At 41.0% G+C, this 18,307-nt stretch overlaps 1 protein-coding gene across 1 annotated transcript; it reads right to left on the reverse strand.

Moving 5' to 3' along the window:
* Positions 1–700: 700 nt before the first annotated feature.
* LOC126870583 (uncharacterized) lies at positions 701–5,233 on the reverse strand. Its single transcript, XM_050628398.1, has 3 exons — positions 5,027–5,233; positions 1,179–2,977; positions 701–899 (listed from the first exon to the last, which is right to left on the reverse strand). Exons 1-3 carry the CDS (start codon positions 5,231–5,233, stop codon positions 701–703), a joined length of 2,205 nt encoding a protein of 734 aa, XP_050484355.1.
* Between the last annotated feature and the right edge of the window lie 13,074 nt (positions 5,234–18,307).

Here is an 18,307-nt window from a genome sequence, read left to right on the forward strand (position 1 = left end):
GAACGCAGTTCTCTCGCATCTCCGCGATCTCCGGAGTCCACCAGTACGTTCCTTGGTCGCGTCCCCCCCCCCCCCCCCCCGGGACTGAGCGCGGCATCGAGGCGTCGCACGCCGCGCACATGTATCTTCGGAGCTCCTCCGCCTCCTCGTCGATGCTTTCCTGCTCGGTTGTCCGTCGGGCGTCCCAGCTCCAGGCGGATACGATCGTGGCCGCCCGTAGCATCTCCTTGTCCCTTTCCTTGAAACGCCATCGCGGTGGCGGGCGGCGGCGGTTTTCTCCCGGTCGTCGTCGTCCTCCAGCGTCGTCTTCGGCCCCCAGGGCCACCTCCATCAGTATGTAGAGGTGATCGGATAGCGTTTCCACCCCCTCGGTCACCCTCCAATCGTGGATTCGCCTGAGTAGCTCCGGGGTGGCTCACGTGATGTCCACTACCGAGGATCCTCTCCATGCCACGCAGGTGCTCGCCGAGCTCCTGTTTGCCAGCAGGAGCCCCAGACCCGCTGCCCAATCGGTGAGCATCCTTCCTCGAGAGTTGGTCCTGGGATTTCCCCATTGCGTCGAGTGGGCGTTGAAGTACCCGAGGACGAGTACTTGGCGGGGGAGGCATCTTCCGATGCACTCGCCTACTCGATCCAGGAAGTCCCCGTACGCGGCCAGTTCGATGTTTGGGGAGACGTATACCGCCACCACCGCTGCTCCCTACCACTCGTCCGCGACGAAGCCGCTGCCACGGTCCAGCAGGACGCCCGGGGCTGCCGTCCACGTTATCCCTGCGGATCCGTCCAGGTCCCCGACCCAGTTGGGCGAGTCGGGAATGCGATGTGGTTCGGCCACCGCCGCCAGGGCGACCTCGTTCTCCCGGATGGTCTGAAGGAACAGATCTTGCGCCCTTCTCGACCTACCGAGGTTGCATTGCAGGAGGCGCTTGAATTATGTGGTCACCTCCATGGCCTCCTCCCGGCCGTCCGCCGCTGTTGGTTCGGCGGCGCTTCCTGGTGTCCCTTCCGCGCCTGCTGCTGCTGCTGGTTGGCGGATCGGTCGCTTTCTCTTGACTTTCGGTGGGGTGCATGCCTCTGCGCCCATTTTGTGGTTCGCGGGCGCCCCGAGCGACTCGCACAGGGGGCACTTGGGAGTGGAGGCGGGACAGTCTCTGGCGCGGTGTCCGTTTCCGCCGCACCTGTAGCACAGGTGCCCTCGGTCTTCGCTGGATACGCAGGTGGCGCGTACGTGTCCCAGTTCCAGGCACCTGAAGCACTGCAACGGCCGCTTCGGGATGGCCTTTATCCTCGCGGTTGACCAGCCGATAGCTATCTCCTCTGCCTGGGCCAGCTTGCGGGCTCTTGCTGCCGGACACTTGATCCATGCCGTCCCGAGGCCGCCTTTGGTGGCGCCGATCTCGCCCACCTGTACCTCCGCGCTGCCGCATCCTGCCGCCGAGGCCAGTGCTTCCTGCAGCTCCTCCCTCTTGACCGAGATGTCTATCCCGGTCACTCGTAGCTCCGCCATCCTGGTTGGAGTGGCGATTCTCACCGGCGTCGGGTCCAGCGCCTCGGCCAGACGCGTCGCCAGTAGCGTCGCCTTTCCTCTGTCCTTGTCTCCAGGGACTTTGATTATGATGGCCCCCGTCATCGCCTTTTTCATTTCTAGACGTTCCATTCCGAGCTCCGAAAGCGGGGTCCTTGTTCTGGCCGCTTCCAGGACGTCGGCGTACGACATCCTCGCTCCCTCGTTCAGCGTCAGGGTCACCGCGGATGTTCGCGGTGCGCGAGGGGGCGTGGCCACCTTGGGTGTCTTCAGTGGTCCTTTCTGCGTTGCGGGGGCACTCTGTTTCGGTGCGCCTGCCGTCCTGCCGGGCTGGGGCTGTTGCTGCCGTGCCCGCGTCGGTGGTGGCGCGGTCGGTCCTCTTCTTGCCGCCTCTCCTTCGGCGGCGACGGTTGTCCTTGTCCCGTTCGCCTTCCTCCTTCTCCTTCTTTTCTTTTTTGTTTCCGCCAGTTCCCAGCCCCCATCCTCCTGTTCCCTTGGGGGCGACGTCGGTTGGGCGGCGCGGGGATCGACGGAGTGGTCCTTGCTCGGTCGTGCTTCGGGGGGGTGTTGCCATCGCGTGTCCCCGAATCGTTCCTCTATGGTCCTAAGAATGGAGGATCCCAGTTCTCGAACTACTCTTTCTAGGGCGTCTAGGCGTGTCCTGTCGTTTCCATCTTCTCGTGGAGGACGGTCGTATTCGGGCGTCGCGTTGGCGCATCGCGGGCATTCGCGGACTCGAGCAGCCAGTCTCCTTAGTTCCTGGCGGAGGGCTGCGTTCTCCTTTTCCAGCACGGACAGCCTCGTGTCTACGTCGTCGGTGCCTCGCGCTGGTCTCGTCCTCCTCGAGAATTCCGTGTTCCAGGCGGCGGTGATGTAACTCGCCGCGTTCTTCAGGGATCTAATGTAGGTCCCCTTGAGGTTTGAGGACGTCGTCGCGACGTACATTATTTCGGACACGTGCATCGTCAGGCCCGCGCTGATGTCTGCCGGGGAGCTCGTCCTCATCTCCGCCTCTAATTCTTCGGACACCTCCGGAGTTGTGGCTGCTATTCTCCTCTTCTTCCCCCTGGATGCCGCCGAAGCCGAGCGCGAGGTGATCGAGGCGGTCGGATCCTCGTCGTCGGACCTCGCTCGCGCCCGTGATCCTCCTGCCATCGGTGACGTGCCATCGTCCAGCCTCGCTGGTGTGAGAAAGACGCCCTCCGGCCTGTCCGCGGCTCTTAGCGAGCGTCTTGTCACCCTCCTCGGAGATTCCTCCGCCGTTTCCATCCTGTTGTCCTCCCGTTTGTCCTCCGGTTGTCCTCCTGTTGTCCTCCTCCTGTCTCCTGTTCCATCGCCAGGCGTAGAAACACGTCCGGGGGCCTGGCCTCGAACGGCCGTGGTCGCGAGATGTCGACGCAGTGGGGCCCACTTCACTACCCACGGCTGCGCCGGTACTGGAGTATCCCTCCCCTGCACCGCAAACTTTGTTACTTAAGTTTTCTATATCCATGTTTCTTGTTTTTGGTTTTTTTTTGTCGAGGTCGTCAACGGTGTTGTCCTGTCCTGGTGCCGCTCACTCTTCTTCACACCCTGATCCGGTCAGAGCTGGTGCAGGTGTGCCAGGGAGCCCCTTGTGATGAGGTGGTGAGTGGTCCTAACAGGCGTGGGGGCCACCAACTTCTCCGAAATTTCCGCACCGGATCGGCGAACTGGCTAGTGCCGCGGACACCGGCCAGCCGCCACCCGACTATAAGAAATATCAGATCCATCGGTGTTTCCCAGGGTAGTCCTGTGTCCCGGGGGCTTCTGCCTGCCTCGTGCTCCTTGGATAGTCCCAGAAAAATGGCTTCGGTGCGCCTCCTTCCTCTTCGTCAGCGCCCGCCGAACGGTCACCCATCCTTGTCCGTGCCGCGGCGACCATTGCTTAACCTTCGTGATCGATGGGAAACTAGCGTTTCCACCGCGGCTAAGCGGGCGCTAAGAGCTCGTTACCTACGATACGTCTGAGATGTGGTTTGAAGGATTTCACTGCAGCCTCCCACAACCCGCCGAAGTGATGTGAGTTGGGAGGAATGAAGCGCCATTCGATCCGTCGGTCGGTTAAAAAGGACTGAACCTTTACCTTATGATCGTCGGACTGCAGAAGGTTTCAGAGCTCTCGTAATTCGTTGTTGGCGCCAACGAAGTTGGTACCGTTGTGTAGATAGAGTAGTAAATCGGCCGATTTGAAAGCCTCGTCTCCGATGCAAGGAGGTAATTTTGTCTGTGTTCTCCATTGGTATAGTAGATTGTGAAGACAATGCAATAAACGAGCTTACCTCGTGGTTGTGAGTTTAAATGTTACTCGTCACCGCGTGTGTCTCGTTTGACGTGTAAGACGTGTTCTTGCGGAATTTGACCCTCTAGTTGTTGGCGCGAGGCTGCGTGGTTGCGTTCTTCAACCACCGGGTTATGCCTCTTCAAAAAACTGATGGACTCTGGCGTTACTGACTTCGCTGGAGTGGTAACGCTTCTGCTGCTGTTTGTGTTGGATTCACGTGGCACTGTATGGCAGTGGGTGTCACTGGCGTGCACTTTTCACTTGACACGTGATCCGGTTCGAAGGACCAAAATGATTCGACCGGTTACGTGTTCACACTTTTCACTTGCCACTGAATCCGACTCAAGGGACCAAAATGTTACGATCGTTCGCGGAGAGATGCGGTTGCTAGGAAAACGCGTCAGCGAGAGGCGTAAATTCTCGCTACGATTCGGTTAATCGACGCCGCGAAATAGTCGTTCCCCTGTTTCGATTAAGATAATAGAGGTGGTTCAATGAATGTAACACTGTATAATAAGTTATAAATCACAATTTATTCCAACAACTTTGTAAGGAAGATAGTTACGCTGGTGCGTATGTATAAGATAAGTGAGTGGCTGCTCTACGGGTGTAAGCCCGGTCAAAAGATGTTGACTGTTTGAAAGATGGAAAATCAGTGCAGTTCGGTGACGATGCTGTGGTGGAGGAAAGCTAAGAATGGGTGTGTCTAGCTCACGGGACCATCGGATTTGTTGGTGACGATTTTGGCTAAGAGAGTGAGGGAAATAGGCTTCGTTGTTAATTGGTTATTTACTATGGTGGTGGGTGAAGAAGGATGCTAACCACCCTCGAGATAAATTCCTGAGATTTACGGAGGGCACTTGAGACTATTTAGGGTACGCAGTAAGGATCCGAAGACATCTGGCTGCCATCTTGCCCGAGGTGTGTGGCCTGGTTTAGAGTGTTGTCCGACGCAACATCTTCTCTCTCCTCCGTTATTTTCTCTTCCTCTCTATGCCCCGTTTTTCTGCCCTCTTTTTGCTCTGTCCCTTCTAAAATTTCCATAAAGTGATTTTTCCACTCTTCTTCGCTTATATCCTCATCTATACCATCTCTACTTCTTTTGTATTTATTTATATATTTCCACGCTTCTTGTTCTGTTTTGATCCTCTTTATTTTCTACATTTCTTCTTCTTCGTGTCTTTCCTTTTTTTGTTTACACCACTGCTTGAATGGCTTTTTTCCTCTGTGAGCGCTTCTCTGCTGCATTTTCCTTTCATAAACTTTGTCATCTTCCTTCTCATCTCTCTTTTCCTTTCTTTCCACTCCTTGTCGTACAACACTTTCTCCCCCATGCCCCATTTCCTTATCTTTACTTTCTGCTTAGGCATTGCTTCATTTATCTTCTTTTTGATTTCAGTCCACATTTCCTCTACTGTTCTTCCCTTGCAGGTCCAGCCTTTACATTCCTCCAGGTATTTTTCCACATTTTAGTTTGTTCATTCCCTTTTCTCCTTCTCTTCTTCTTTCTTTTCCTTACTTTTTGTAATTCCGGCCCCCTATTTCTATTTTTAACGGCATGTGGTCCGACCCTGTTCTTTTTCCTACTTTCATGTCGATTATTTCTTCTGTCGTCTCCTGATTTCCAATCACATAATCTATTACTGAGTTTCCTCCCTCCCCATATATGTCCACTCCTCCCCTTCTTTATCTCTTCCAGTGATTATCATCCAGCTTCTCTCTTCCAGGTACTTTAGCAGAGTTGCATGCCCAAGTACTTTTCTAGTACTGTTCTGTCATTGATCCACGTAGGGCAGTGGTACAACGCATGCTCCGCATCATTTTCTTCAGCATTATAATCCCAGCATCTTGAGTGGGCCTCCTTATCAATAGCCTTTATTTATAGCCTTATTAATATTATTATAGCCTTATAGCTATTATAGCCTTATTAATATACGTTAAATATTCCATGTCCACTCAAGTTCTGCATGGTAAAGTCTTCAATATTCCTTCTGTACTTCTTTTAAAAATACAAGCGTCATTGATAAGTCTCCTTGTCCAATTATCCTCCCTGTAATATCTCCATTCTTCTCTCCACTTTTTCTCCATACGTTCTTTCACTGTCCTAATCCTTTCTATAAAAATTGAGGCGGTTCCTGACCTAGAACGGGTGTTATATCGCTCCTGTTATTCTACCCTTCTTATCTCATAGTTTTCCGCCTGCAGCTGTGTTTTAAAATATATCGATATAGTGCCCGTAAGCATACACAGTGCTGACACGTGTTGCTTGCTGTCTCCTGGTTCCAGCAATTCTGTTGTCGTTATTTTTAAAGATCAAACTACGTTACGTTTTGTTTCTTTCGTCGTGAGTGCTTGTTGTTTTCTTGGTAGTTTTGTATTTTTATTTTGTTTACCCGGAGTTTGTAAATAAAGTCCTGCGGGGCCTTGTTTACTTCTGTGATCACGAATCTTCGTGTAGTATTCAGGCCATGCCAAGTCGTAAATACGAACAACGTCTTCCTCTAATATCTTCCTCTAGCGTTGACTTGCTAAGAGTATTTTTATTTGCATATTGTTTCAAAAAATTTACCAATATCACGTTATTTAAACACCTATGGACCATATGCAGTTACCATTACTTCGCATAAATCAGTATAAACGTTATTTTGAAGTACTATTATATCATGTGTCACTGCATAAATCTTCTGATTTTGCTTCAGCATTTCTGTTGTATACAACAGTATTGGTGTGCTGTTTTAATCGAGATTTTAGTTCACATGGAACCTAAATCACAAGAATAATAAAAAAAGAAAAATGTTACTTGCTTTCGGATACAACGAAATAAACCACTACTTTTATGGCGTTTACTGGCCCAAATTGGAAAATGTGGACTAATTTTGGATCTATGTTATTATCGTTTTTGGCTGAACTTTGCTTTAGGGCAAAACCAAAAATTAATCACTTTTTTGCAATCTATCGGTTTTCAAAACGGGGAAATGTAAAATTATGTAAAATTTGTGTGGTATTTTACACTTTATTTTAGCAATAAATTGGATTCTGGATCTTTCAATGAGTACAGTTTATGGAGCCACTGACTGCGCGTGGATGGTAATCATTTTGACCTATTGAGTCAAACGTGTTTGATTACATGTATTTTGTATACATGTATTTGGTTACATGTATTTGGTTTTTCATTCTGACGACTCAAGGACACTTGTATACAGCAAACCCGGATTAGTTCGATTACTTTTTTTAAAAAAAGGCTGTAATATTACTGTTTTTTCATACTCTTTTTTTGTTTTCGGCAAATTGAAGTGTTGCATAAGTAATCTATGAATTGAAATATTTATTCCTTTTTTTAATAAAAATCATTAATATTGCAAGTGCCTGGTCTTATCCGTATGTTCAGGTTAGAGAGTTCTCCCATTACTGGTGAGATCCACCTTGAAGAACGGTAAAACCTGTTGCTACTTGATGCGACCGGTACACAGGTGCTGAATCTTCTTTGGAACATGTACCCACCAATTATTTCTAATTTTCCATTCATCTTAAAAAAGTGGCAAATCCGAAAAATCGGATGTCCACCCTTAGGAACTCGCTTTTCAACATCGTTTCAATCATCGATCTGTAATAGAACTTTATTAAGTAAACTTATTTAAGTATTTTTCTACAAGTCTGTGCATGCATCCTCCTTTTTTCCCAGAGCTGCCTTTATGCTCTAAAGAAACTTGGTTACATTAAGTTGAATCTCGAGACAGTTCAGTAAAAGTTCGCGTGAACGGCGCATTGCAACAATATCAGTGTCAAGGCCTGTAGGTAACAGTTTTTTCCAATGCGCCCAAAGAATTCATTTGCGTTTTTTCATCACTGCGTTGTTTTTTCGCTCTCTTTTTATCGTGTTATGCACCTTTTCGCAGTTATCGAATGTTTCCTGTATTTATTTTCAGGTTGACGCTAGACGGCCAATTGTGTTAGTACGAACTAATTTTTTGCGAATATAATATACTCAATGTAACATGTATGCATACTCAGGAAATAGAATTCATTTAGAGACCAGCTAAGAATGGGGACAAAGATGAGGATTGTGCGAATTTTTATGGCGACGTCAACTCATTGAATGATATAATGGACATAAGCTCATTTGGCGCCAAAGAGAAATGTAAAATACTCTGAAGATGTTTTGCTTTGCATAGTCATATGGTATGCGTCATTGGATTCCGTAATTTCAAACTTGGATTTGTGGATTCCACACATTGAAAACTACAAAATTGCAGATAAAAAAGACAATGGTTTTTAGTTCCCTACAGTAAAGTTCAACCCCATTTTTTAATATAATTGCCAGTTCTAATGCATAACTGACAGAGCAAGATCGCTACTTTGGAGTATGTTGCTATAAACAATATATTAAACTTTAATATTATATCCAAAATAAAATGTTTAACTCAGTAATGAAAAATATATAAAATAGCACGATATTGATCGAAGGGCTGCTCTGAAAAGATATAGGTTTGCTTTATCTCTAAGAGTCCAGGATTGCACGTTATTATTTTGTGATAGATACTCTTGAGTTTGCAATCCTTCAATCATCCGCCTATAATAAGTGTACAATAACGATTATTCTATTTCCTAAAATAATATCAATTACTCATTCATTTTTTATTTTTATAATACACTACGCATGCTATTTGTATAATTAATTTGTTATTACTTCACGCAACCGCTTGCGCCCACCTTGCAGCGGTCGGCGAGAACTCTAACCCACACTTAAACCTAATAAATGATGATATTCTCTTTTTATTGAGCTAGTATATAAGTTATAGTAGATAAGTTATAGCAGGCATATGCTGCACATCGTATATGTAGTTATCGTTATCGTATATGTTGTGCCATTATTTTAAGCCTTTGCTCGCCTTACTCTCGTTTATAAACAAAAGGTAACCGACAACTAATACTGACGTTCCCATTGCCAAATACGCATAACTGTAGTCAAATATACTTTGTAGCGATACCGGCATTTTTTACAAATATCTCAATAAGGCCGATCCCCGGTTATATAGTCAGGCCGGAAAATATTCGGACACTAGAACAACTTTGATTTCTCTGCCCTGTACTTGAAATAAATATGGAAAAAACAACAAAAACATTTTGCAGTATACTGAACTATATTGCATAGGTCTCGAAGTAAAAAACTTTTGATTTAAAAGAAAGCGTTTTTTAAATATAAGTGTTGAAAAATATGAATTTTGGTGTTATAAAAATATCTGAACATTTTATAAATTAATGTTAGAAAAACTAATATGGCAATACTATTTTTCATAAAAGTCCAATATTTTGTCCGACACCCCTTTTGTTCAATAATGTGTTAGTAGACGATTTTCCAGATGTTGAAGATTATTTTTTATTAATAATCGATACTGTAATTTATTTCTCTATTAAATGAACTTTCTTCAGTGTTTATTGTTATACTTTTGTACGATTGTATTTTTTACTAATTGTGCGACGTAATTTATTCTATAGGGACGGTCGTGCTTCTGTGAAACACTCGTTATCTTAGTTTGATATCTTAAATCTGTAATGCATTGGAGCATTCTCGTAAATTTTGAATTCACTTTCCGTCGATCTCCAGAAGAATGGAACGTTTCTTCAAGTTCGCTGTTCATTTTATTTCAGGAATCGTAATTAATGGATTGTGCTTTATTTCGCGAACGATACGAATATCTTGCCGCAGCGTCATTTTGCGTTTTCTACCCGTTCTTGGCACATCTTCAGCGAAACATCTCTCTTTGACTGAATCACATGGCATTCTTTTTTTTTTAAGCTAGAAAAATTTACGGAATGTCCAGCTGAACAAATTGTAAACTACAAATTATTTATTATTTATTATTGCTTAGTCCGCGCCTTTTGGCTTTGGACGAACTTTCGGTTTTACATCCCTTATACCTATTTCGCTTCTTATATATCTACCTCCCCTCTTATCCATTCTATTATATTGCACTCCCTTAATTATTCTATCTCTAAAAACTAAAAAACTAGAAAAAACTAAAAACTAATGACTAAAAAACTATTGCAACTTTGCGCCTTTGCCTCCTTGCTGTGCTTCCTTCTTGTCGTTCCGCCCCTTCTTGTATTACCCTTCTCCTCTCTATTATTGCTTTTAGTTCTGTTAGTCCTTCTCTAGTCTCATTTAGTGTTTTTTTCTATGTCCTTTGGTGCTCCCGTTATGTCACATTCTTCTGTTACATGTTTCAGGTCTTCTTCTTTCCTTTTACATAGTTTGCATCTTTTTTCTCCTTCATCTTTCCAGTATTCCTTTGCTTTCCACATCTGAATCTTGCTAATATTCTTCTGTCCTTCCACTTTATCCTCCCTTCTGAGTACTTTGGTAATACTTCTTTGGCGATTTTTCTGTAATGTATGTTATATTTGGATTTCCTTATCCTTTCCCCCCTCTCTTCTACTTCTCTCTTTCTTCTTTCCTCTATAACTTGGTCTGCTGTCATCCTTTCTTGCTCTTCTCTTGCTTCCATTTGTGTCCCTCCATTTCTCACCTCTTCTGGTCCCTTCTTTCTCTTTCTTGCTCTTTTCTCTTCTTGGCCATTTCCCCAGTTTCTCTCTCTTTCCTTTATGCACTCCTTTACTAGTTCCTTTTTTGATACTAAGGCTTTCTCGTCATACCTTGCTGCTCTTTTTAATGCTTTTTCTTTGATTTATGTTAGCTTGCATTCTTCTATCAATATATATTGATAGAATTTGGTGTTGTCATATCTAAACCTAAGATCAATTTCACATATCTTCTTTGTATTCTATCCAGTCTTTCTTCCATATTCCAGCCCCATATCAAACCGAAAGTCCTCAAACTACAAATTAAATAATAAAAAAAGCATTTTTCTGACTTCCATTTTCGAGAGCTTATATTTTCCAGGCATTGCAGACAAGGAATATCCTTTTTTTCTTCGCTGAGAGATCCTCAATCTCTATAGTTCTCTTAGTTCTCTACTGCTTACCATAACCAATAAAATATTACCGTTATTATTCCAAGGTAGATTATAAATACCGATGAAAGTAGCGCAAGTGTTCTAATATATTTAAAAAACAGTTTCACAATAAATATTGCAATAGTTCTTTACAGAAAACCAAGAATTATGCAATCGTTGACTTATCTTCCGACGATGGAACTCGTTCTTTCTACATTTTTGACTTGTATGAGTATGAGAATTTTTTGCCAAAACAAATGATATATATAGTATCGTTCAATTACTGATTACATTGATATAAACTATCTTATACTTTTATTTGCGATATTTTATACATAAAAATATTTCTTGCATCGTATCGTACAATTTTAAATTACTCTCAGTGTTATAAATAATTCTGTATGATAGTTATGTAATTATTTCATTCTGATCGGTTGTAATTAATTGTAGATGATTCTCATATATAAAAGCACTGACACAACAGATGATGTATAGAGGTTGTGTTGCTTTAAACAAGAGACATCCTACTTTTTTACATTGGTTACTTGTATTTTCCATTTTTTCCAGTAATATTATTATTCGTTATAGTGCAACCTGACACTACATTTGATACAGACTACATCATGACGCATGTTAAGGACTCCAAGGGGAAACGTTAACATGTTCTACAAGGGGAAATGTTACATATATTTTATAAATTATATATATTATGCTAAACGCACTGGGAAGATCGCTGTCATATGTTGTAGAATATTATATGATTAATATTATATGAAATTTATGGAGGGAAACATAATAGAATCTTGTTATATCTCTTATTAATTGCTATTGACGTGTTTTGATAGCAGAGTAATAAAGTACAAGTCTACTCAATATTTTATTGTTTTATTCCTTAATGAATTTTGGAAATAAGTCTTCCTTCATTTGTTAGTAGAAATGGAAAGATAACAGTATAATTGCTTAGAAGTTCTACGAAATATAACACAAACAAGAGCAGAGAGCAATCGCTTTGCCAAAAATTTATTTGCTAAAATAGTAGATTTTGCGATAAACCGTTCAACGTATTTTGCAGCGATATAACATTTGCAACACTGCAACGTTAGATATCATTCACGTCTCAACGTAAAGAATAATGTATAGAATTCATAAAGATACGTGCACAGTATACAATGCAGGTAACATTAAAGAAAAATTGTACTTAGCGATGAAAAAGCAATCCGTCTAGATGGACGGAATTGTAGAATATGCAAGAAGTTTCTAGCCAACAATGTACTATATATTATGTTGTAATTTGTCGCATATCAACATATGTTGGAAAATCTATAACAAATCTAAAGATATTGATATTGGTCGAGAACTTTATGCAGATTGACCAATGACACAGCAACGTGTTTTGAACTTGCAATATCTATTTATACGATGAGGAATTTGAATAGTTTGAAGAACTCGTACTCAGAGTAATCAGGCAATAAAAATAAATGGTGCAGTACAAAACGATCATTAGTAAAAGAAAACGAAGAAAACATAAAAGTGAAAAGATTAGAAACGATAAACTTGCGTTTTGAAGTTTGAGACGGAAACGGAAAGAAGATGCATGTGATATTATATGTGAAATCAGATGACCACGTGAACAGAACACGCGAAGGAAATGGATCCAATTATTGCTGTCAGATATACAATGCAGTACACATCAATTTTCTAATCATGAAGAGGAGATTTTCATTATTTCACAAACGAATACATTTGTATACTTGGAATCTAGAATTGTGCTTTATCTGTAAAATATATGTCCAGAATTTTAACATATTTCTCTTGATACAAGGATTGTGCAATGTAATATAGTAACAACAATAAGAAATAATATCAAGTTTCAATTTGGATAAATGAACAAATGAAACATTTGCTTGCCTAATACTTACAAATAAAGCTATACGCAATGAGATCGCAATCAATGGAAAAAGGTTGTAAGATGCAAAAGCTTCTGGAAGAAAGTTGATGAACATCTCAAAAACATTCGAATATTGGATATCTTAAACATGTCCGCACATTTATCGAGAAGTAGGTTGTTCATGACACATTTTCTATAGGCGTATTTGCATTTTGTTGCATAGAAAAATGCAATTCGCATAATTTGATCTCCAGTTGCTGAACACGAGCACAAAATTTCACCGCTATGATTACAAACAACACACTCCGTAATTTCTCCATACAATAATCTTTGTACCGTTGGAAACTAACTATAATAATATTATAGGTGACAATACAATCAATACGATACAGTGCAGCGGATGCAGTGGATGCTTTGTCAACAGCTATGTTTCTCACCAAAACACAGATGTCGAATTCATTCAAATTTTATAGCAAATGTCAGTATTATTTCAGAAATAATATAAATAATAAAAATAAAAAGTAAATAGTTTTTAAAAGTTTATAATTGAATAATAGAAGTATCTAATGCTTCTTTCTTCTCGGGCTTCTGGCGACAGTTTTATTCACAAATCCTTCGAGATTTGCAAATATGAAATTACTGCATTCAAGACTGTCAGTAGACAACATGCAAAGAAAATCTTGAAGACAAACAATCAAAAAAAAAAAAAAAAAAAAATTGACACAGTCAACACAAATAAAAAGATCATTTAAGTGAAAACATATTTAGCGTTTTCACTCAAGGATGAAATCCTTATATAAAAACTACAACTCTGCTTATAAGTGCAATTTCAGCTTGGATTTAAGGATCCTGTAAAATATCCTTTCTAACATCCGAGTCTATTGAAACAATCGCCTCATAAAAACTTCCTTATAATATATGGAGCATATTATCCTGAACATCGAGAAGCTTTTTGTCAAGTGTTCTACCAATTTCTTAAACTCAACTCAGTTTGTGAAACTACTTAAGCAAATGTTGCATCGCATTACGCTAGTATATTTAGATGCCCAAAATTTTATCTATATGAACGTTTGCTGAACTCGATGTGTTTATTACCGTTATGAAACATTTGCACGCTTTAATAGGAATACTCTTGAGATGACGATGCGTAAAGAAAAATGTGTCAGAATTTCTTCAATCTCTTTAATGACCGAATGGCGAATACGTATTGAAGTCGTGTACAAGTATCCGCAAAAGTGACGACACGTTCAGACAAGATTGCTCGTTAGGAATCAGTGCAAAAAATGAGTCTCTAAGTAGATAGAAAAAGAAGAGGGAACAGATAGAACACAAATATCACAGTCATCCGTGTTGCGTGACGATTAACTATACCGTCCTTGAAGAATATTGTAACAGATTCCGGTGTATTTGACAATATTATATTTCGTTGTATACTATTTCATCGATCACTTATTTCCATCAGAACAGACAGAAGAACAGATACTTATCGTGATCTTAACTTCAGAAAGGAGGAACTTCCTGTGATATAAATTCGGAGCAGGAACATATATGAACCTGTGTCGTGACTTCTCCATTGTTAAATTAAACGTTGTTTAATCTAAACGAAATTTATATTCGAAAACGTGGCAAGTAAGAGAATGATGAAACAAAACGCAATTTTCAGAAAAAATTTAATTAATTTAAGCAGTGAATAGAATTAGTAACGATATAGTGCTATAAACAGTCATAGATATATCAGTTTAATATATGGAAGATAAGAAAAGCATGTTAGTCGCATTGAACGGAGAGATCCTTTCAACGTGATAATGTTCGATACACTTAAATTTACTGAAACTATTATCTTTTTGAAAATATTCAAACCTTGATTTGTTTCGCAAATTTAACAGATCTGAGTATTACGGAAAGTGTTCGGATAGATTTAGTCAGGAGTGTTTTCACAAAAGGAAGTCAATCATTTCAAGCAGTAAGATTAAATTCAATTATGAAGTTCTAGGAAAATAATATAATTTAGCAGAAAGATATTCGAAAACTAAGTATATAATTGAAATATAATAAATATCTTACAAGGGAACTAAAACATGAAATATTATAAATAGCGAATAATATATTCGTTCTACAACACATATTAAATAACGTTTCATATAATTTTGTTACCTCCGGCTTACATTCTATTTATATTTTCCTCTATAATTTTCACAACGTATTTATGGGTTAAATATATTCTCATAATCTATGTTCTACTAGCGATTTTCTATATGTTCAATGAGGTGTGCAATATAGAAGATGTATAGAAAATATATGTTTTATTTTTCTACGGCTACAAACTAGAATATCGAGCATGTTATCTCTTTCCTACGGATTGCAAATTGATAAATTGTAATTAATGAATTGATAAATTGATAAATTGTAAAAGCATCACGACTAATTTCACCAGTCTAGCACTTGTTCAAGATTTGTCAACCTTCGAACGAGCAAACGCAGATGAACTGTTACAGTAGCGAACACGCGATAATGGAATGCCCGAGAGAGATACACCCGAGCTTTATATTTAGTTTTATTGTGGATCCAATCTTCATCGGTCCTATTTATATAGATCTCGATTGTTCTGGATTACCTGGAACGTAGTGTAACGTCCATACAGGTTACTGTGTCTGTTATTGATAACGTCGTTCCCCAAAGGCTGGTCATGTGTTCAAGAGTACTATGTGCGAACGTGTTCTTGAGCAAACTTCTTCGGCAAACTTTTATGACCGTTGCTCGCGAATACTGGTAGTTCACGTTCTCAGACCCCACGAATTTTATCCTACGTATCTAGATAATCTGACTAAACTCGTGTCATAATGATATAATAAGAAATGTGAGAAAACTCAGTAATTCAGTATCAGATGAATGATGTTAAAAGCTGATCATTCGGGTTTTTTATTTATTACGGAACGTCATGAAGGAATGGGAAAGAAGAGATGCATGTATGAAAATTATAACTAAACGGAAGTATTCTTCTCCGGAATAATCAGTTTTTATTACTTTAGAAATAAACGTCTTATTTTTTAATATATACACAAAATGTCTTTTATATATGTCGGAGATGAAAGGACATCGAAGCCCCCCCTTTGGAACTTCGGGATAATCCCCTAACACCGTAATCTAGATTCTATCATAGTCGTAATTAAACAATTGTCGTCTTTCGATCCGATTGTATTTGTTCGTGATTTGTGATAATGAGCTTGGCTCGATGCGACAGCCAGTCGCCGAACGTAGCCGCGGTCACGGGATGTACGCTTTGTCTAACAAAGGTACGGAGTAATTCTATAGCTCTCCTTAAAAGAAATATTTGTAGCGGCACGCGACAGTAAACATTCCAACGGTTTCTGTCCCGTGGCTCACCACATGCAGATCCTATCCTTCGGGTATGATGGATACCAGATGCCGACACGTCTCCACAGTACGTGATCAGCTAGCCCGAGGGCCGTTATAAACACTAAGATCTAGTTATCTAAAGTCCTTCAAACAGACAAACAGTCTTTGCCCCAACTACGGGAAGATAGGGGAGACCTATTTTTTCAACGAACGACGTCTCCCACTAGGAACTTTCCCTCAAGGGCGGCTAGCATCGTTTTCTAACCACCGATATGGAGATTGACCAATTAGCAGCAACGCCAATTTCCCTTACTTTCTGAACGAAGGCTTTTCTCGACGAATCCGATGATCTCGTGTTCTTAGACACACCCCATTATAGTTTTCCTCTGTGGCATCATCGGGGCGGAAAAGACATTCTCGCTCGCGACCTCATTGATGAAAGGAGTAACCCTTTACGACCAGTGAATATTACGCGTCCGACTTAGATTTTGTGAGTACGTTCATCTATCATCCCGTCGACCGCGGATTCGTTATTGAACCTAAGATCATTGTCATTAGTTTCTCGAGTACCTAACTACCACGGTTACTTGTCCGGTTCTATAATAATCGTATTTGCACTAGTCAATGTCTTCTCTATTGCATAACGACAACGTGTAACCCAAACGAAGATTCGTTTCACGCCCCTAACCTTAATTCTAATGTAAACCCGACATATATAATGTGTAATAATTAGTAGATATCTTAATGTATACATATTTTTAATTTTTTTATTGTTACTGAAGTTACAGTTATTGAAGTGTGCTATTCATTAAATGTGTTCAGGGAAAGTTCGGTCACCGAGATCACGCTGTTGAACAGTTTGCGAACAATCATTGGATATATGGAAGGAATTACGGTTTAGGACCTGCATGGCCAAATTTTTATGTCCTCTGTTTGGAACCAACTCTATTCTATTCGCGAACAAAGATTCACGATGGAAGTATCCGTCAGAGAGGTTGTCCTCTGCAACTTTACATTGTGAACAGTCCTTGAAGCTGTTTTCGAAGTAACAGCAAGCAAAAGAGTTCTATTCGAAAACCAATTGGGGGGCAATTTACGAAGTTCAGTGTTTGGCCAGCGGGCACTGATCTTTAGACGAGCGCTTTACTCCAATGGTATCTCGTAAGATCGAGAGTGGACAGCGATCGTGGGCGTGTAGAAATTTACAGGTTACTATCTTTAAAGAGATTTATCAAAGAACAGAAATATCAAATAACAATATTTGTACAAGGAATATAGTAATATTAATAGAATAGCTAAAATGGCAATCATTTTAATCATAATAATATACTATAATGATGGAAGCTAGAACACAAAAGTTTATAATATTATGAAAGGCTTTCGAATATGTAGAATAATTGAAATCCTTAAAATCTGTTTTATCAATCAATCCGTAGATAGACCTTAAATGGCAGACCCAGCAGAACTTAGAACTGAACTCTGCTCCTCTCTAGCTCATTAAATTTTGGGTGATTCTTGAATCAACGTCTGTGTTTAACCTGAAGTAAGTCTTTAAACCGCAGTGTTGCTAATTTGTTGCTAATTTATATATACAGTTACGTGCAAAAGTTTTTGATAACATCGTTTTACGATAGAAATCTTATAATATAATGGAGTTAACTTGCTCTTTGTCGTAAAATATTGTTGATATCTTGTAGCTATGCCTTTCGCAAGGATAATAGCAGCAACGTGGCCGGTTTTCTTTAGAGCATTATTTTGGCCAGGCCAGGTCAGAATTTCTTTGTCTTTGAAGGTAACTAGTGTCTAATAAGACATTTTCTGAGCGCCGACGTTGACATGCGAATGACATCTCATCGTCCGAGCTTCTCTGAGGCACCGCGATCTCTTCCCAAATTCATTGCCGGAATGACAAGACCTCTTGGAATGATCCACACCTCTTGAAGTCGCCCTAAGGTTGGACTCGCCACCGTCGCCTGGAAGAGATTAACCTCATTTTCGAGGATACGCATCGTTTCACGCAGAAGCGCGTATATTCTAACCGGTCGTACTTTATGGGATGGCTGCCTGAGCCTATGAACATAGGTAGCCTTCAGGCCTTTAGAAGGAGTGACAGCTGCACCTCCTCTATCTCCCGCATAATCTCAGCGCCAATGACGACTTAAACTTGTTTTATTAGTTATCAAATGTCCATATCGTAAATTATTATGATTAGTTTATTAATGATAAATGGATTAAACAGATGTTAATTAAACAGAAAACAGTGGTTATTAAACATGACCCAA

Source organism: Bombus huntii, chromosome 10 (genome assembly GCF_024542735.1).
Source record: "Bombus huntii isolate Logan2020A chromosome 10, iyBomHunt1.1, whole genome shotgun sequence".
Lineage (NCBI taxonomy): Eukaryota > Metazoa > Arthropoda > Insecta > Hymenoptera > Apidae > Bombus > Bombus huntii.